The sequence below is a fragment of the Lonchura striata genome, chromosome 14 (genome assembly GCF_046129695.1).
Source record: "Lonchura striata isolate bLonStr1 chromosome 14, bLonStr1.mat, whole genome shotgun sequence".
In the NCBI taxonomy this organism is placed as follows: domain Eukaryota; kingdom Metazoa; phylum Chordata; class Aves; order Passeriformes; family Estrildidae; genus Lonchura; species Lonchura striata.
Window position 1 is genome coordinate 13,087,629 of NC_134616.1, and position 21,570 is coordinate 13,109,198.

General features: G+C 40.1%; 1 protein-coding gene across 6 annotated transcripts in view; it reads right to left on the reverse strand.

Moving 5' to 3' along the window:
* Positions 1-21,570, reverse strand: part of AFF2 (ALF transcription elongation factor 2) — a 332,507-nt gene that overhangs the window by 142,488 nt on the left and 168,449 nt on the right. For all 6 annotated transcript variants that reach the window (XM_021547866.2, XM_021547869.3, XM_021547868.2 and 3 more), the window contains exon 4: positions 12,565-12,609. In XM_021547866.2, coding sequence (XP_021403541.2) covers positions 12,565-12,609 — 45 coding nt within the window. The remainder of the gene's footprint in view (positions 1-12,564; positions 12,610-21,570) is intronic.

Genomic DNA, 21,570 nt, shown 5'->3' on the forward strand with positions numbered 1-21,570 from the left:
CAAACTGTCTCATTTTTTGTCTCATATAATGCCTAGAGCAGTGGTAAAACTTCTGAATATTGTCTGAAAATTTGGAATAGAGATTATGGGCTGAAAAATCCAATGGATGTATCCAAAATGTATGGATAACACAGGCACAGCTTGATCAGTATTCAGCAAGCCCTAGATATACAAAGCCTGATGACTGGTTCCTCTAATTTTGTCACCTTGGTTTCTTTTGTAAAGTTAAAAAACTTAGCATGTTTGCCAAACAATACACTATGGGTCCTCATCTGTAACACAGAGGTAGAGCCTCTCATGCTCAACCCTTTAATTCCTTTCTCTAACAGAAAGACCTAACCAGCCACTTGAAACCCTCTCATGCAACCTGGCATTTATTATAGTAATTTTAGCCTTTAGAAAAGAACAAACATTTCAGTCTGAATTTCCTTTTCCTCACTTGCGCCTTGAAGCAGGTCTGTTCCTGCATCTGTGTGTCCTGTAAATCATGCCAGCACTCCCCTTTGATCCACTCCTGCTAAGCTAACAGGTGTAGAAAAAATGGATGTATGCTAGAGAAGATGTTTTGATACAACATATACTTTTTTGGCATGTCAGCCTTATCCAAATAAGCCAGCTTACACAGTAAAGAAAAGTGAAGCCAAAACATGCCGAGGTCTTTTTTGATCTCCTTTAAGGTATGGAGGCTTCAGAGTATTTCTGGTAGACAGATTCCCACTGTTTCATACATTTGATTCCTCATTTCCCAGCATGTTTTTTCTTACAAAGCTAGTTGGAGGCTGGAAATGTTAAATACTTGGGACTGCCACTAAGACATATGACAGCTGAGGATGCCTGGTCCCGCACAGAGCAGTCCCGTCTAAAATCAGCGTGTTCTGACTGTGCACCAGATTGATAGAGCCTCCTGTGTCTGCATTTTTAAAATCTTCTGACAGCAAACTACATTGAAACAAACTCCTAAAAACAGGGCTGAAAAAGGGCAAAGTCCGTAACCTTCCTGTCTCAAAGCACTACGCTACTTCTTTTCCCACAGGAAAATCAATGAATAGGACACAAAAGCCACAGCACTGAAATGCTGTAAATTCAGGGCTCTGGCATTTAAACATCGTATCTCTACATTACTAGATGATGACATGTATTGTCTTTTTTGCTTCTAGATGGCCCAAAAGGAATAGCAAAATGTTCATTAGTAATAGTTTATCAGGGATTGTATGAGCAATTTGGAACAAACTTGGAGCAAGCCCAAGAAAAGACCACCCAGCAGACCCATGGCTGCCTAGTTAGCTCCAAGCAGTGGGAGCAAGTCACAGCTCCAGCTGGTGTCAAACACTGACAACTACCAGTTACCAGGCAAAGATGAACTGGAGTAAACATGTCAAAGGATGGTGGTGTGTTTTTTTTTGGTTTTTTTTTTTTTTTTTTCAAGTATGAAGTGCAATGTAATTATTATGTGCAAGCAACTACCAAAAGGAGTTGCTGATCTCACTTTGCTGGAGACACACAAAGGCTGGATGCAGTAACATGACATTCTTTTTGAAGGGTAACTTGTGTTGTAAGTGAAAGATGCTAGAAAACGACAATGCTGCTGCAAAGTAGACAGAATGATACATTTAGTCAAATTCCCAGTCTAAGCCTTTTCAAAGAACACAAGCAGTTAGTGCAACATTCCTTAGGGCTCCTGTAGCCTTTCAAACATGATCGCTTTCTTGTCGTTTACACTTATCATATTAAGAAAAATGGTAATGAGGAGATCATGACAACCTCTTTTAAAAGAAACAATGACTCAATTGCCAAGGAAAAAAAAGGAGTGATAACTATTTTCATGGAAAGAAGCCTCCAGTGAATGCCTCACTGTTGAAACTATGTTCTTTGTTTTTGTCTGAACTCAGGAATGACAAGGGGCTGCTCTTCAAAAAAATTCCGAGCACCAGTTTTCATTTGATTGGTACATTACTTTTTCAGATAACTGGCAGTTCCGACCTCTTGTTGAAAAGATTGGGGACTCAAGAAGTTAGAAATTATAAAATACTGGAATAAGTGGGAAGGGATTAATTGGCTTGATTAAAACATAAAAAAAGTCACTACTGGGAATGCGCCTACAAACTAAACATGAAGTGTTTTTATCCTAAAGCTCAGAAGAGTATTTGTAAAGGTTACTGTACCTTGGTATACACAACATTTTCTTTACTAGGATATACTCATGGCAAAGAAATTAATGGACTACAAAGCCCAAAGGGGCTTTTAACACTCAATGCTTGTGCAATAAATGCCATCAGAAGATCTCAAAGCATCCCTCACAAAAGATCAGTACCTGCCATTTTCTAGCTTAGCTCCAGAGATGAAATTTGGTCCACACTTTAAAGCCCTCAATCAACCCACAGCAAACACAGTGAATACAACTCTGCCCATTTTTTTTCCTGTTAACCATCCATGCCAGTCTCCTATGCCCTTGTGGGTTCATGTTGCTCCTGTTTCACCCTGCAAAGTACTAGTAGGTATTTCCATCTCCCCAACAATATTTGCTTGCACATTGAACAGAAATTTTGGAATGGAGAAAACATTTAAGCAAGAGCTGTAGAGTGTTGATAACAGGTTTCTAATGACAGGCACACCAGAGCCCTGCCCCAGGAGCTCTGGAAGGCCATGCAGTAACATTTTCAGCAGGTAGAATACACAGGTTATGCAGAATGTTGAAAAAACAAATCTGGGCACTTGGGTCAGACCTGCAGATTCTTGCTTGGAGACAGCTTTTCTCTCCTGCCTCTGAACAATGGTCAACAAACACCTCAAGGCCCTGAAGTAATCAAATCATCTTCATTCTAATGCTAGAACCTGACATTTTCTTCAGGAGACTTCTGCAAGGCTGGGTGCCTGTATGACTGCTTTTAAATAAAAAAAGAAATGTGAGAAATTCATTAAATAAAAAAAAAAGGGAAAAAAATACAAAAATCATTCTGGTCAGGTTTTCCAGCTATCTAAAGAAATTGTTACACCGCTGACAAATCAATGTGGCAGGATCTACTGGTTAATTAAACAAATGTGACAATTTTACTGTGACAATTTGAAAACACTCAAAAGTGCCACCTATCCACAGTGTGCATTCTTCTCAAATATATATTAAAACCCATGTAGCATAATAAGAAATTGAAAGGAACTTTCATATTCAATAAAAACACAATTATAAGCATAATTTGAAATGTACAGCTAAAATAGATTGGAAGTTCATAAGGTTTCTCAGAACATTAAATTCAATGACACGCTTTCTTTAAAGAAATGTTAGAAATTCAGATAAGCCACAGTATGTAGCATAATTTTAAATATCTGATAGAGCCTTGCTTTTGCCCAATTATCACACCAATAATTCCAGCTGAGGACATCAATGTATTCTGCTAACAACTAATTTAACTTTCTACAATGGCAGTGTGGGTGAGGTTCTATTTCACCATTTCACAGAAGGAGACATAGTGGAGCAGAGGGGCATCTCAAGGTTATTCAGGAAGATCAAAGGTAGGGTGCTTTATCCAAGTCTATGTATTCAAGCATTTATTGAGAGGGTGTTCAAAGACATGAGAAGATGAACCACACCAGTCTTTCACTGGCAGATTTGAAGTGGTGTAGTCTGAAGACTGCCAGCTGGAACAATCTCCACAGGTAAGAAGGAAGATGCCTTCAGAAAGAGCTGTGCTGACTATGGAGCATGACAGACCAATGGCACACAGCAAAGACACATTCTCCTCCCCAAAAGGCAGCTTCCAGAACCATTCTCAGAATGTGGAACAACTTGAGCTTAGGACAGATGATGATCACAAGACTGCCTGACCACATCAGGCTCCTTCCACAGACCTCATGGGGGCTGGCAACTCTGACTGTGTCACCATGGGATTCTTCCCAAGGAAAAGTCCACCTGCTTGTCCAAGGGGGCTCTCAGGAGGAAATAAAATAAGTTTTGGTCCATACATCAGTTGGTGTCTGTATTCTTGCCTTAAGGAGAAGTCAGGAGTGACTTCAGTGCATTATGAAAGTGACAACAAGCATTCCTGGTAACTGCTGTAACAGAACACCTGCACCCATCTCTGAGCCCAAAAATGGCATTCTAAGTCAAAACTTCAGATTTGCTCCAGGTGACAACTTTGTCCTGTACTCTTTACTTTTCTTCAAGGAGCTCAAAGCAGTAAACCATCAAAAGTTGCAACATGCAGGTGTAGATAAAGCACAAACTGAGCATGCCTCAAGTACCTGGAGTATTTTTCATCCGTCACTTTAATTTCTCTAGTGTTTTCCTAATGTATGTTTCTTTTAACCATCAAGTAATTTTTGATTGTCATGGCCAGAAACTTCCAAGGAGAATGTTAAAAATGTAAGCTCTTGAAACTGTTTCTGAAGGTTTGTTCAGTTATATCTCCCAGTCCAGTCTTCCCTTGGACACTGCAAGTGTCCTAGCCCTTTCCTAGTCTGCTTCTCTTGACTAATTGAGATTAGACTGAGTTATCCTTCATGGACCCCATGAGCCTCCTCAGCAGTGCTGACTTACAGGGAAGCTTTCTACCGGGATTTAAATCATGCAACACTCGCCCTCAGGGCTGCAAAAATGGAGCTCTTCCCATTTGTGAGAGAAAGAGCCACAGAAGATGTTACAGACATTTCAAACCAGAATTGTTTCTAAAGCATGCATTCATTTCAGAAAGCTTAACACAATTTTAATATGTTTTCAATGTCTTCATTCTGTGCCGAAAGCAATTTATAATGTAGACTACACATTCTCAATCTATTTAAATGAAAGGTAACATTGCTAGGAGTTTAAACACTCAGTGCCCATATTTACCATGTTTTACTCTGACAGGACAAGATGAAATAACAAAAATTATTAATCTGAGACCAGAGAAATAGTCTACTACCTGCATCTCAAAATAGGACTAGATTTCTTTGCTAAATGCTCTGTCAGTAAGCTGTGTAAGTGGAGTATGAGAGCTTCAGATGGCTTTTCTGCTTGGCCACATTGCAGACTGTCATTTTGGAATCAGCAGCACCACTCCAGGGCAGACACACAACAGGCTCTGGAGTTCTTAATCTTGTTTTTATACAACATAAACTCATGCAGCCCACAAAGTCCTCAGGAGAGGGTACCTGGTACAGCTAGAGCCAGACACTGTAACACAACAGTAATGTTTAAAATTTTCCATCCAGTTCAGCACTCGGGACCTTTTTCTGTTCATGGGAGCAAACAAAAGGTCAGAGTTGATCTGACATGCCAGATTCCTTGGGTCTGTTTTCTTTCACACTTTCACTCCAAGATAAGGGAATTACTCTTTAGTTACAAGGATGAAAAAGGATGGGAATTCAGGTCCCATGGGTCTCCAAGTTGGGAGTGGGAATCTTAATTTTATGACATTCTCCACTCAAGTACAAGACTCCACCAAATTGTCTTCCCAAATTTTTGGCCCCTTTCACTTATTTCTGGAACTGCAAAACTTTGTGATATTTGAAAAAGTAGTATATAAAATAACCAATGTTTTTAAGTTCTGCAGAGAGCGCATCTGATCTTCCCCAAGAGTTGCAAAACTTACTATCTTCTCCTCTAAGAGAATAACTTTTCTTCAATTACTTGTTTGAACTGGCTTTAAAACAATTACTTTGTATAGTCTCATAAAAAGTAATTACTTTTATCATAACAGAGTACTTAATCAGAGTGAGGATGCTGAGCACGTAACATTGCAATACATAGTCGATTGTTTCTGAGCTGACTTTCAATGAGGGAGAGAAACTAAAAATGGGTGTTTTGGTGAAAAGAGATGCTGAAGAGCTTGGAAAACAAACTTCGCTCCTTCACTGGCAGTCGTTCACTTATCATTATCATGAGTACTTTGTTTCTCTTCAGGGGCAGCAATACATGTCCAAACTCTTGTGGTATCAGCTCACTTTACAGTAATTTTAGTAGCAATGGTAAATCTGGCAGTGATGGCAGAATTATATCATACTACTGAAATCAGCAATATTTCAATTTGGCAGTACAAAAATATGTTTTAAAATATTATGGTAAAGAAGATAAGAAAATAGAATTGAATAGTGAGTTTGAAACAGGTGCACAGCAATCTCCCTCTCTTTTCCTGAATACCTTTTGTAATCTTTTTTTATTGTTACAGTGTAGACAGGCTGCAATAGACCCACATAATGATCAGATTTTACATTTCAAAGTTCTTTGCTAAATAATTTATTTAATACCGCTATGAAAATAAAACCTTTATTTGATAAATGTGCCTGCAAGCTGGAATCAGACCTTGCTTGTCTGTCCTGACAAAGGTCTAATCTTTTGCTGCATTACGTCTTGAAGAGGCATTTATCCCTGTAACAGGCAGGTGCAGAACACCAGCTTTCGAATACAGGAAACTCTGCACACCCACACACATTTGTCAGATCAGACAGCCAACCTTTCCTCCCTGTCACCTCCCCAGCAGCATGCACTCTGCCTTGCCTTCAGCTGGCAGAACAAAGCAGATTTATGCCATAGATCTACACCACAAGTGCATCACTCTCCTCACATGTAACCTGGACCATGCCAGCCATGCAATGGGGACACACAAAACTCCCTCACCAAACATTTGTCATCAACTCACAGCTTCCCACTCTGCCAGCCTGAAGTTAGCTCTGAGCTTTAGACATGATACACACTGAAGTTTATGCAGGCAGCTTTGGGATAGGGCTCCTGAAGTGCTTTTCTCATAGGTGCCACCATAATGTTGTCACTGTAAAAGTGAATGGCCAAAAATTTGGATAATCCTTTTCTGCCATGGTCAGGTGCAGCACATGAGGGCCAAGAGTGTGCTCTGGGCTGGGAAGACCTAAGACTGCCTTTTCCAGCTCCCAAGGAGTCTTTTGCACTCCAAGCTTACACCAGGCTGTCCTCAACTGACTCCAACTATTGATGTCACCCTTCCTGTGTGCATACTGGACAGTGCACAAAATTCTGGGAAAAGGATTCCTTCGACCTTCCTGGAATTGCTGCTGAATGCAACAATTGTGGTGATAATGTTTGTGGTGATACTGAGACCAAAATTGAGCTGATCGCCTACCAAACCAGGAAGGAGCTGTTCCATTTTCTGGAGTGAGACCACATCTGGAGAGTCATCAGAAAAAAGAACAGGTCTCTGCTTTTATGTGTACCTAAAGTAATGAAGAGGTAACTCCTTTTTATTTTATAACAGCAGCAGCAGTGCAAGTGGAGCTGCTGCCAATTTATACCAGTGTGGGAGGAAGAAGAATTCAATGAACTCAAATGAGATCAGAGGTCAGTGGAATTACCCCTTGATTTATATTGATGTGAGAGCAAAAACTGGTTCTGCCTCCATTGAGAAAATGCTGATAAAAAGCTTGAAAATGCAATGGCTTAGAAATTGCTAAGAAATTAATTGTTTTTATCCATCCAAATCTTTGTGTACATAAGCAAAATCTGAAGGAAAAAAACAACTCTCAAAGCAGGCTATTACCCGTTCCTTGCATGCTTTCAAAGGCTGCACGTCAGTGCAGGGACAAAGGCCACAGATCCACATTTACACTTGGGTTAACTTTTCAATCCATTTTTTCATTTCAATAGAAATAATAAATCACCCTATCCAGGAGAAAGAAGCAGCTTGACACAAAACATACGGTGCTGGGCTATTTTTATAGCACACCTAAGACGTATAGGGATTCATTTATTTACTCAGCTATTTCATTTATTTACTCAGCTATTTAAAAGTGGCTACTCTTACTCATTCTCTGGACAGCTAAATGCCAGGTTGCTAAGTTACTGTTACTTGACATCATCTCCTCCCCAACGTGTTCTCACATTTGACAGGTTCACATGATTTACTAGGCCAGTCAGCTCGTTATTCACTTGTCCAGTGACGTCTGGATAATCATTTTAAATTCACATCATGTCCTCCCCAGCAAGCCCCCAGACTCCACATGAAAATATTTAAACTACCCGTCAGCTACTAAGTGCATTTGTAACCACACCGGACAGCCTACCTGTATTTTTCAAATTACAATTATTGTAATTAAGTTTAGCATCATTCTTCAATGTTATTTGTATTTTAGAAGAGAAAACAATTACTGAGGGGCAAATAATGGGCTATATCTGTTACAGTCTAATTTTGCTATGTGAACAACTCACTTCAGCTGTGGGTGAGACATATTAAATCCGTTAGTCCTTTCAATTGGCATGAGGAAGGTAATCCTACACATAATTTGCAGAGTCAAGGGCATTTTCACCTGCTGATCAATTTACATATTCTCCCATGTCATTAGACAGGAGCTAGTCATCAGAAGGTGACCATACAAATTACAGACTTTGCTCATTTAACTCCGGTCATTTTTACACTTATTACAATCTGAACTATATTTGGGATCTGTTTTGCATCCAGACTAGAAAGCTTCTAATTAGTATCACAGCTGTCCACATACCATCAGAAGTCCATCTAGTTACTTGATGCCTTCCTACTGTGAATATGCACGTACAAGAATTCTTTTGTTCCTCTAAGCAGGGACTGATTTCCAGACAGCAGAGCCTGCCCAGGTGGTTACGATACAGCCATGAGAGCTGCAGTGCTGGGTTATGTCCAGCTGATTGCCTGAACACCCAGCCCAAATTTACAATTTACACTCCAAGTCCTCCAGAACATGTAGTTAAAAAAAATATCCTTTCTCTCCTGTGCACTGTTGCGGGCTTATCAACTCTTTCGCCGGGGGTAAACCAAGGCAAAGGCTTTCCACAGACAGGAAAAGGATCACTGCTTCTTCACCCTCAGTGTCACCTCCACACCTCCTTTCCCTGGGCCAGCACACGGCTCACATCACATGCAGTGACAGCAAGGCACACTGATGTAAACACTGGTACCAGTGGCACAAGTAACAGCTCTGGAGACTGGTTTTAAATGTCAGCTCTCCCACCCCATCTGCACTTTGGATCACAACATTTCAATGAACTCATTTTTCAATGGATGCACATAGCAAGTGACAACTTAATTTAAATCCGTATTAATAAAATGTGAATTACATGCACATACTTTTAATTCTCTGTCTTCCACATTATCCACACTCTCAAAACCATCACATTGGTTGGAAAAAAAAAAAAAAACAAACAACATATTTTGGAACAGAAAAATGTAGATCACCAGGTATTTGCCTTTCTCTTTCAGTTTGGTATTAGCAGCCTATGTTAAATGCAATCTGTGCTATCATTACTGTTTGGCCTTTTGTATAAGAGATGATGGTGATTATTACTATTATTATTATTTATTATTATTATTATTTTTCACAACCTTCTCAGCCATGCTGGTTAGAAAAGTAAAATTAGCAGGAGACTGGTCTGCCATTAACCTTTGGCTGTAGTATTGGGAGCAGTCCTTAAGGCATTTATACAAGATGACATAAGTAGCTAAGTGTTTCAGGAAATCTAAAGGACTGTGAAATTTTGTCTCTGAAGACTCAGGGGTCTGAATGAAGTCAAGACCTTTCCCCTCACTTGGTTGAAAATTTTAGAATATAAATTCAATTAAATCTTTTTTGTCCAAGATGGAAAAAAAAAAAAAAAGAAGACGACAGATTAGGAATTACAAACCTCTACAATTACAGAAACCATTAATCAAGTTCAGCTTGAAAAAAGAGCTGTGTAAAATCAGAGGTCACAAATCTTTGCAGGAGTACCTCTTCCTTGTAAAGTCTAGCAAAGAAACCCTCAAGAGTTACTGTGACTTTCTGAGGGATGGAAATGAAATAAATCACTTGATTCCCCACCTTAAAAAACCAAAACAAATCAAAACCATAAATAAAATGCTAAACTTCAAGGTATGCATTGCTCCAAGGGCAAGGGCCAGGCAGAGCACCCTTCCCCAGCTCTTTGGGGAGCGCAGCCTGGCAGCAGACACAGCCCAGAGCAGAAACTGCCAGGGGTTGCCAATGGTTTGGTTGGGCAAAATGCACAATTACAGCCCAACTGTCCGCTTTTGGTGCTCGACTGTTTTGGAATCCGTTGTGTTTACCTCTGTAACATACCTGAGAGGATGGAAATGTGAATAACAAGGTGTTTTTGCAGAAAGAAGTTGCTATGAGGGAGCTGAGACCCACACTCCCAAAAGTTCATCAGAGCCTATGTAAATGGCCCTGGAAAGGCCAAGAAGTACCTGGCCAGGCTGGAAAATTAATCCAGGTTCTCAAAATGCAAATTTCTGCTGAAACCAAGGGTCATTCTTTCATCTGGAGCAGCCAGCCTGAATCTTCTGACACGGTTTCCATGGGGAGCCCAAAGAATGAATTTTGACCACTGCTGGGCATCACATTCTCTTCCTTATTTTCTCTCCACTGCCTGTCAAGTAGAATATGATACCCTGCATGCAACCAAAACACATTTCCTGCTAGCTTGCTCTGCACCATAAATTTGAGAAGAACAAAGTAAAACACTCACAAAACCCATGTACTTCTAGTGCCAGGTGTGCTTCAGCACCACGTGCAGTTGGAATCCTGGGCCGCTGCCCTGAGGGCACCCAGCTGGGGCCGGGGTCTGCTTGGGGTTGTCTTTGCTGAGCAGTCCCAAAGCAGCTCTGGGTTGCTGTGCTCACACAGGCAGGACTGTGCAGCCCAGTGCAGGCAGGTTACAAAAGGCTGAAGGCAGCCTGTGGGTGCCCAGAACAGCCCAAAGCCATGCCGAGGGCACAGAGCCCCTGGGAAGCAGCAGCACATGGAGGGGAGCACCTTAGGGAGCCATGGCTGAGGTCCACGTGCCAAGGCTGTATCTGCACCCCAACACGGGTGTCGTGTGCTCCAGGTGCCTTCTGGCCATGCCAGCAGCTATGCCCAACAGGTTTAGTCTAGGATGGGCATGAGGGATGCCTCTGGGCACCTGCAGCTGTAGTCCAGAAAGATATGCTGGTTTGTATCTCTTCTTCACAGGCTCAATGCATGTCCTTGTGAGAGAGATCCCCAGAGACACAGAATCCTGCTCAATCCCTGCTCTGTCACCCTAAGAGTGCCCCCAGGTTCAATGGCCCACTGGCAGCAGGAGCAGGGATTCTGCAGCTCATCCCCATCCTCTAAAGGCAACAGAAAATCCTGCTCCAATCTCAACAGGTTTCAGAAGGAAGCCCAGCATATTGTGCTTGTTGACTCAAATTACAGTCATGGCATAGGAAATAGGGTCACCATCTTGATTAGAAAAAAGACATTTCTACTTCCTGTGATTTATATGCACTGTTCCCACATTAAAAATGTCACCTGGATGATTCATCCCTGAAATTCACCCCATCACATTTTCTTTTGATGCTTTTTACTGAAAACAACTGCTTTCCCCAGCCAACAAGTCATTCATTCTGCATATAGTAATGAACTTAATTGAAATATATAAAGAAGACATTTAAAATGTATTTCACAGAGCCTTTCAACATTTCCTTCGCTTTTGCTCCCTTAGTGTTCTATAGGTAATAAACCTCTGCTCACTTTGAAGGTTGAAAGTAAATATTATTTATTTCCTTGCATTCATTGCTCCTGGGTGCTTGTGCAAGATCTTCTCCCTTACAGCAGGTCTGCACACACAACCCTGCCTGCTGCCTCAACACACTTCTGCAGCAACACATAAGGACATCTAGAGCAGCACAAGATAATGTGTGTACAGAAACCAGGAGCAACTTTTCCAAGTTGTTTAACTCTGAATTGCAATGAATAGTGAGAAGCTTATTTTATTTTATAAGCTAGAGTAAGTCTTTGCAAACAAACTGGCATGACTGTTACACATGACTTCAGGTCTGGGTAAGTCTGCAGCACTACCTGCAGTCACAAGGACATGGCTGGCACAAATTCCCACTGAAATTTTAATCCCTTCTACACCAAAGAAGGGTGGCATTCCCAGGCAGGTAGGTAGCTGTGACAGATGGGAAACTCAATTCATGAGGAGAAAAACCTAAATCTGAGAGAGGGACTGGGGGGTTGCAAAACTGCCCACAGGCAAATCTCACTGCCAACAGGGAGCCCCAAAGTTGGGGTGTCTGAGGAGAAGCCCATCTTACACTTAGACTAAAGCATACAACTTGTGCACACTCCCTTTTTTTTATTACATGATCTTGTTGCAATTAAGCCATTCTTAGTTTGGACTTGCAATTTTCTGTATTCAACCACTGACCAAAGATCACACAAAAAACATGTAAGTCTTTAACAAAACCATGAATGATGAGCAATTGTAGTCTAGAGGAAGGAGAAAGACTGTAGGTCAGTTTGTGAGTAGAAGAATTAAAGCAACTGTACCTCAGGGTAGGAGAGAAATGTGTCCTGTATAGACTCAGGGACTGAGAGCTTGAAAAGAACAGGAACATGTGGAAATCCTGACTGAAACAAGCTGGCAGATGAAGAGTCTTAGGTGAACTGATCTCACTAAGGAGTACCCTGGGCCTATCCCCTGTCTATGTCTCTTAATACAGACCCACTGATATGTTTTTATTTAACTACAGTGTTAAAGATAGCCCTATAAACCCTCTCATTGGAAGATGAAAATAACAGCACTACAATTATACAGGAGATAAAAAAGCAAAGGGTATTACTTACCCGCAGTATTTCTTCCACACAGCTGGAGTCATTGGGAAGGGCAACCTAGGTTTAAAGAAAAAAAAAGAAATGTTTAGTCAGGTGCTGGATGCAAAGTTCAACCACACAGGTGAACAGCTAACAAGCAACTGCCTCTGTTTGAAGACTGCTGTATCCATGCTTGCTGCCTACCAAATTTTCCAGTTCAGATCAACATAAATCATCAGCAGGACTCGTTTTGTCAAAAGTTGTTTTTTTCTTCCACGCTGCTTTGTGTTACTAACGACACTTTTGAAGCAATAAAGTACTCTGATTTCCTCACAGTTGAGAACTGGCAGTGGAATTGCCTGAAACTTCTGTAATTGAAGAAGATCCCACTGTTACTCCTATCGGCAGCCTTCAGAGAGAGGGTGAGGTTTGCTTTAACTTGCCACATGCTGCAGAGAAGGACAGAGGTGATAACAGGAGAAAGCTGTTATCATCAACTATCTTATCCTACAGCTTAATAGGCTAACAGCCCAGACAGCTCCTAAAACTTAAATATATACTGTAGTAAAATACTGGTTGGACTATAAGGGTGGTTGCTGATTTTGTTGTCCCTCACTCCATCAGCCTGTTGCAGGTTCAGCATCCTCTGCAGCCTGCAGAGCACACAGGTATCCACCTCAAGAGGCCTGACAGCTGCTCCTTCTCCCCTTAGAGAGATTCAATTTACCTCTGCACCCAATCAGACCCACACACACACAGAGTGATGCTGCTAATATATTCCAATTGAAAATACTTGTTAAATGGTACTTACAGCATTTGCTACAATCCCTCATTCTGAGGATATGAAAGAGCATAAAACCTTTAAATACTGTGAACAATTACAGAAACAACAGGCAGATGTGACCTGTATGTACAGCTACTCTGGCACTTGCAGAGAGCCATGGTGGGCTCTTATCATGGGTTAAAGCAGGAGAGGAAGAGACAATATTCAGGAAGTTACCAAAGCACAGGTAAATCCTCTGTGCCATAAATATTCAGTGAGACTCCTCTGCCTGATTCTTCTACCTTATTGCCCTTAGTTACTAGTTTGGTGAAAGAGAGTCATGACTAAACTTAATCCCTGTCATCCTAATCTGCTACAGAGCATGACCAAAGCACTGACCATGGCCTTCTGCCTGCATTTCAGCCAGCACTAAGCTTCATGGATAAATCCACAGCTACAGAAGTCAAAGACCACAGAGACCTCTTAGATCACCAATCTCATGCTCTGCTAATGCAGCAGATTTCCCCTGAATCCTCTAGTACTATGGCTAGTCTGACCCAAAAACTGTAGGGAAATGGGTCTCCCATTCCTTCCCTTAATAAAATATGGAGTGTTGCAAACTATTAGGTAGTTCTTTTATAATGGTTAAAACTTTGTTTTCAGTGTCAACTCAGCTTTTCTGTAGAGCTCTTTCCACTAGTAGAAGTAATTCATTACTTCCCTTCACATTTACGCCATACACAGACATGCAGAATTATACTACACTTTACTCAAATACTCTGTGTTCAACTTTTACCTTCTTTCCTGATAAACCAGATTTTCCTCTCCTTTGGCTTATTTAATCACCGTTCTCTGAATTCCCAACAGTTCATCAGTATCTTGGTAAAGGATTACCCAAGTGAATATGACTACACCACGGGGATATCAGTGATTTTTATCTATTATAGATTATAATTTTCCACAATACCACCTTAAAACTGTCAAACAACCAAAAAAAGAGCTTCATCTTTTGTCTCCAGTTTCCACTCAGCTCAAATTACCTAATAAACCTGGCTGAGAACTGCCCTTGTGTGGTCAGCATGAACTGCAACAGGCATGCATTCCTTATATGACAGGACTTGGACTTGATGGGACTTCCTTCATCTCCCTACTTTTCACTTAAATTACTTTTTTCCCTCTCAATACTTTTAAGTTCTCTGCTCATCTGTGTTTTCTATTCCTCATACCAGCTCCCCATTCAGTGAGGAATATAGTTAATCAAAAGGTTAGCAAGCAGGGGTATTACTGCACTGTGCAGTGGGACAGAACACATGTCTCTAATACAAGCCTCATTCTTTTTCGTTGAAAAACTAATATGTTGGAATATGAGAAAACAAAACAAATAGTCCTCCAAAAAGCTCACATCAACCACAAAAATTCTCACAGCAGAAACAGGAGCAGCCCAAAATCCAGCTGAGTGAGTCAGACTGGGAAGAGTGAGAGCAGCAGAGGTACAGAAGCTCTCTTTATTTAACACCCTTCCCTACCATTACACATGCTAGCTGTAATGATTAGGCAATGTGTATTTCTTTGTTTAGAAAAGTGATGACTGTGTCCCTCACTATTAATACAGGGCAGAGCATGTTCTTGGTTGTATCACAGTCCTCTCCCAATTCACAGCCCTGTTTAAGTTTATGTTACTTCAGAACTAATGATGATAATAACAGTAAACATACCATTTTACTTTAATAAAGCCCACTATATATTATGCAATTGTAACCAGCTTCTGCTGGCAGCACTTGCTAATAACTTTAAATGCTCATGCATCAATTTAATTGTGTTAATGGCAAAGAAGATTTTAATGGCTTGACAGAACTTTTGTTCCCTTTGGCATTGCTTTGTTTTGAATCACTGGTATTAAAGTAATGCAAGATGTCAAAGTGCTGTGATTGTCATATAGGCAGATCCAAGTAGAAGCGAGCACAAAGAGGAAAACATTTAGATTGATGCAAACATTAAAAGAATAATTATTACAACATGGCTATCAGAGAGAAGATCAATGTAAGAGTCTTTCAGTACATTACTATTAATGGATTGCTAAAGAAATGAGACCATTTTTCTGAATTCATGCTGCAGTTGCACATTCTAAGAGACTTGAAAGGCACAGATCTATTAGAAATTTAGAGTGTCTTGAAAAAAAAAAAAAGAGAAAACAACCTCTCAACCTTTCAAAGTGTGAATTAAAAATTGCACGTTTAATTGTCCATAAACACTCGTGTTCAGCTAACAAGTGTGAGCGGGCCCACATGGCACACCATGGCATCCAAGCACAGATTCACTGGGACAGAATGAAACAGAGCAGACACAATATTCATCACTTTCTCAAGTGCCAGCACTACAACGAATTGTTATTAGAACTGCCATTAATAAACTGCCACGACCCTCTTGCTGTTTAGTCAAGCTTGGACATTCATCCCATACTACTACTTTCCTAATCTAATAAAAATCAAGCATTTTAGGACCCATTATGTCATTCTCCATCCCCTCTCTCTCCTCTTCAGCTTTCATCACTAATCACAGTCTAAAAAGGAGGGCGCAGTTTGCACTTGTGCATTCTCTTGGTGCTTTTCTTCCTTCATGAGCAGCATCAAGACTTTATAACTCAGCTGAAAGGACAGATTCCAGGAATTTGGCTTCTGCAAGACTGAGTGGTTGCAATTCACATCCTGAGCTCTTCTCTCAGCCAGCAGTGCATTCACAAACCCCAGACTAAAGAACAGCACATAAGCTGCAGACAGACATCCTGAGGTAATAAAACTTCAATCAAAACAAGATTTCACAACAGCTACATGCTACAGTGAACTCATCTTCCAATTTCCTTTTAATCTGGCAAACCTCTTTTGCATCAAAATGCTTCATGTTTACTTTTAAACATTGCTTGCTAAAAAGAAAAAAGAAAAAAAAAAAGGAAGAAAAGGAAAGGTCAGATGGTCAAATATTCCACCTAATACAAGCCAGTATTCTACAGCTTTCTTCACTTTTTGGTCTCACAGGAGAAAGGAGAGAGCTTAAATGATGTGGAACCAAAGGGTTTAATGTATGGCTTGGGTGGCTCAGTGCTGAACTTTAAAGGGAGGGAAGGAGGGCAGGAATCTAACAGGGAGGGAATAGTAGCCTTTAATGTTATAGAGATCAAATGACATTGGGTGAATGGTTACAATATCTGATGAGCCACGTTGGTCTAACCTTCCATTTATTCATTCTACAGTTCCTTGACTACTCTTACCTCCTGGACAATTTATAGCCTGCATGAGATCAGATTTTGTTTTCGTGGCACAGAAATATCATGCAAAGACTCTTTTCCCTGTAATTTACACCCAACAGCAGACATTTCTCAGAAATGCTAGCAACACAATCTTCCAACAGACTTGTGAAAATAGTTCTGAAAATTCAAATGTAGTGCCATAAAGCAGAAATACACCATGAATAATGTCTTTTCCAGAACTGACCGACTACATTTTCATCTGTATAAACTGTTCATGAACAATCCCCCTGGTTTTATTGATGCACAATTGGCATTCAACAAGTAATCTCTTCTTCCTATCTTTGTTTTATTGAAAAGGGAAGTGTAGCATGGAAAATGAATGTAGGAGTCCACTCATTTCTTGCACATGAGCACCTATGTGCTTATACATCAAGAGCTCAGCTTTCCTTGTCATCTCCTTTATCAAGGAATCCATTTTGACTCTGGGGAAATGAAGCTCATGCTACTGTTTACTCCTTCAAACACAAATTGATTTTTCACTTGCCAGCATGGAAAGATCCTGTGCGTGAGCCTTGATTGATCATTTTCAGCGTGCACCACACAGTGATATGAGGAAAACACTTAGAAAACCACAAACAGCAAAAGGAGGACAGTCAGCAGCTGCTTTGTCCTCTGAGTGCCTTCAGCTCCTGCCAGGCTTCCCATTAACAGAGAGTGCTTGGTTTTTCTGATTTTTTTCTGATTAATACAAGTGGGAAATTGATAGGGCAGTTCTAAGACTAGCAGAATTTCCAGATACAACACACTGGACTAGATGCTGTTTGAACATCCTTCCAACTTGTATGAACCTATGGTTCAATTCTTTCAACATGCACATGACAAATCTGAGAACATGCAATACTTCACCTGCACTTGTCATACCCACCCAATGTCTTTCCAACACCACCTTTCTTTGGACTGCCATCAGTATTTTCTTGCACGTTCAGGCTTCATTTCTCTACTTTAATTCCTCTTTAATTCCCCTCAGCTGCCATCTGACTATGTATTTCTCCTCCTGAGAAGATTGTTCCATATTTACTTCAAGTGAAGTTCCCTCCGCTGCTCAGAACCCACTGCTCAAACCTCCTCAGATTGTTTTACACCTCGTGATCCTGCTTCCTTTCTCAATACCATGTCCAAAAAGCGTCCCTCCTGTTAAAGACACCTGCAATAGATGCCAGCTAATCTCACCAGCTGGGAGCTTTCTTCCTAACCTTAGTGCAAGCGTGTAAGAATGGAAGCAGCAAAGGAGCAAGAATGAATATTGCAACCTGACTGTAGGGTTTTGTGGTGTATTTGATATTTGTGGAGATATCACCAACATGCTTTAGGACTGTATGTTTGCATTTTGGGGGAAACTGAATGAAGTCAAACGTGGTGGTATTAAAAGAAAAAAAAAACAAATAAGCCCAAAATTGCTCCCTGGGTATTCAAATCCATACATGTGTTTTTCAAAGGCTTATTCATTTTCAAGGGAGCCATTTGTGAGCCCTAAATAATGCATATCCACTGTTTTCTTTTAGTGCCTCCACCATCCTGGAACCAAAATACCATGAGAAGACTGCATTTCCCATTATTTTAACCCCAGAAGTATCTCCTGGGGCTTATTAAAATGTCTGTGAAAATAGATACTTTTCTCATATATAAAAAATTAGGAGAGAAAGAAAAACTATTGCCTAAAACAAAATACAGAAAGCTGCTTGTCTAGTCTCCTTTAATACAAATACAGCGGAAACTGTGTAAAATATGCATTTACTGAAGAACCTGAAAACACGAAAGAATTTTAAAGAGCGAGTTAATTCATTTGTTAAGCTAAGGCAGCCTGGCCTGCAGTCAGAGCTGCTCTTTCAGAGGTGGCCAGAGAAGTTTATGTCTTTCCTCCCTAGTAAAACACCTTAGCTTGGAAAAACAACTTACTAGTGTGGTCCAAAAAGTGACTGCATCAGACTCACACTGATTTCAGTGAACTTCCCAAAAGTCTCTAGCTCAGAAGCCAAAGCTGCCCACAACACGTATCTTTAGTTTCACTCAAAAGCCAGTGCCTCTTGTATGCTCCTCTCCCAGAGCCAGACAAACTGTGCAGGTCACACCAGGAGAGGTGACAAACCCCACACTGACAGGGATTCAGTTTCATCTCCCTACAAAACTCAGCTTTCAACAACCTTTTCTACCAGTCTGAGCAAGCCCCGCTACAAGGACAATGTTTTTTCACTGGCATTTTGTTCTGCTACAGTAACTTTTAAAACAGACTGACCTGGATGTGATAATTATACTTTTCTTGTTCTTCTCAGTATGTGTTGAATTTACTTCATTTTTTGCTTTTTAAATGTCTTTGGTGTTTTCTTTTAACAACACCATTTCAGTGTTTATTAGCATGCAACAGTCTCCACGAAAGCACAATATGCTGATATTCAATTTAAACTCAATGGTTCACCATTGTTTTCATGCAGTAAATTGCAAAACTATTAGAGGTAGAAGACTGATAAAGTGACCTCTCACTTTAAAGTCTCCTGGAAGTTTCTTAATGTAGGCAAGGCTGCACATTTTACTTATGGAATATTCTGAATGTAAGATTTCAGAAACTCCCCATAATGATAACACCAGAGGATCTGATAATGTCAGCATTAAGCCAGGCCCCAAAAAAGTGGTTTTTGCAGTACTTAATTTATGATCAAAAGCCTGGCTTGCATAAAGGCTGTTACAACCATTTCATATTGATGAAGACCAAGGAAATTTGGAATGTCAAATTTATTTTTCTTCCCTCCTCTTTCAGTTCATCCTTCTCTTAAAACTTCAAGTACTTATTTACTTACATAAAATAGGAATATTTTCTTATGTGTCTTGGCATTTTCACCTTGTTCTGGAAAACACTACTTTATACATTTCCACTACAGTGATGACAAAAGGTGCCCTGACCTACAATGCCACCATGCACTTGTCCACTTGAAACATCAAAGCCTGACTAACAGACTGTGCAACCCTCTGCTGAGGTGAGATATGTGGTGTGGCAGAAAAATGATCAAGTGTCTGTTTCTTGTCTTCCTTTTGTCAGTGTGATGGAAATTTAACTTCTCCTAAGACAATGAAGCGGTATAAAAGGCATGAAGGGAACTTATTTTACAAGTCCACTTGCCCTCAGTCAGGGGGATGTAAATTAAACACTGTATTTATTCTCAGTGTAACTCCTTGAGGAGAACCTCTTGGAAATCACGCAAAATCCTTTACTGTACAGACACAGCTGTCTAAATGTAATGTAAGTTGGAATTGGATCTCCTTTAAATCTATTTCAGATTAGTGGAATGTGGCGTCTGTTCCCAGTGTGTGCCAGTACAAGAGCAGCATCAGGCAGGAATTGTGTAAATTCCTGCTAAAATAGTATCAAAGTCACAAGGTCAGACTGTGGCCTTGGCAATGGGACTAAAGCTTCCCCAATGTCAGTGAGGCTCCATCACTGTAACCTGAAGCATTATTTGACCCTGTGAATTCAGAATGTAACATTTCTTTGGAGGTTTTAAAGAGGAACTTTCTTAACTGTGTGTTTACATCTGACAGTACTCCTACTGTGGCTACAAGGATATAGTGAGTGGTTGTGTTGGTTACCTGCTTCACTTCTGCTTTTTAAAGCAGGTATGAATGTCCCCACAGAAAAACGTACTCCTGGCTATAATTTGCACAGCAGCTCGCACAGCTGCGAGGCCCATGCTGGGACCCAAACTAATTGCTCAGAGCTTGTTTGCAAATTAGTTGTTCTCATACATCCTTCCACCACAGTCACAACTTGGAAGTCACGACCTCAGACTGTCTTCAAAATAGAGGGCCAGAATTCAAAGGGCAAGGACCTGTTCCAGCTCTGAGGGAAACAAATGTATTTTGAAATATCGTAGGGTTTAAATACCAATCTGTTAGTATAACTAGTCTACATAGATACATTTTAAACACAAAGTTCAATCAAATAAATTAAATTCTTATAGGAAATAAAAGCTATTTGCTTTTTATTAATACAAAGTAGTACAATTATTGAATATGTTTTTATTGTGATGGCATCCAAACTCAGCCTACATTAAGAGCCAGATCTTATGCTCATTAAATAGTAAGACACGCAATTATCCCAACTGCCACTGAATGTCATGGTTATCTACAAAACGGGAGTTAAATAACACTTTTTGGATGGTACAGAACTTAGAACAAGGAAAATCTGATTTTGAATGGGATCTTTATGGCCTCTCTTTTAGTTACATTTCTAATTAAAATGCTTTGATCTATTAATGCCAAGGGACACTGCTAAATGTATTCAATGCAGAAGTTGCATACTTTTCCTGAGCTCCCCAAATCTCTTAGATCTGTGTGCACTTATGCTGTGTGCAGTTAAACTGTTCACTAAAATGAAAAGATATCTAAGAATAACTCACTTCCATTAGATTTATAAATCACATTAATTAATTCTACATCTCCAGTGGTGTAGAGACCAAACTCTAATGCGAGATCTAATTAAAGAAAAGGGAAAAAAAATTGCAATTGAAACACAGAAGTAACTGTTTAGCCTCAAATTAATGAGGCGCTATGCTAAGCAAGAATGTCCATAAATCCCTAATGAGGATTTTAAACACATTAAAACTTCCTAATACAAAGTGTTTGCCTTCCTTTTATCCAATAACAAATAAGCCAATAATTTTCTGCCTCTAAATGACACTATTAACTGTCATGGCATGTTTTATTTGACAAACCCTCCATTCAAATACAGTAAAACCAATTAATTTGCCTGCTGTGAAATGTGTTTCTTGATAGCTTTTATGTGATTTTTCTTCTGAAAGAAATGTAAATAGGAAGTCAATGTAGGTGCCTGATTTTGCTTAAAAATACGACGCTATAACTATAGATTTTCTAGTCAGTTTGCATTTCAAATGAATTGAAAGATAACCTCCATTTTCAGGTCATCAATCACGTAATGGTCTCCTGATAAGTAAACAGTTACAGAGTAATAGTTTTATTACCA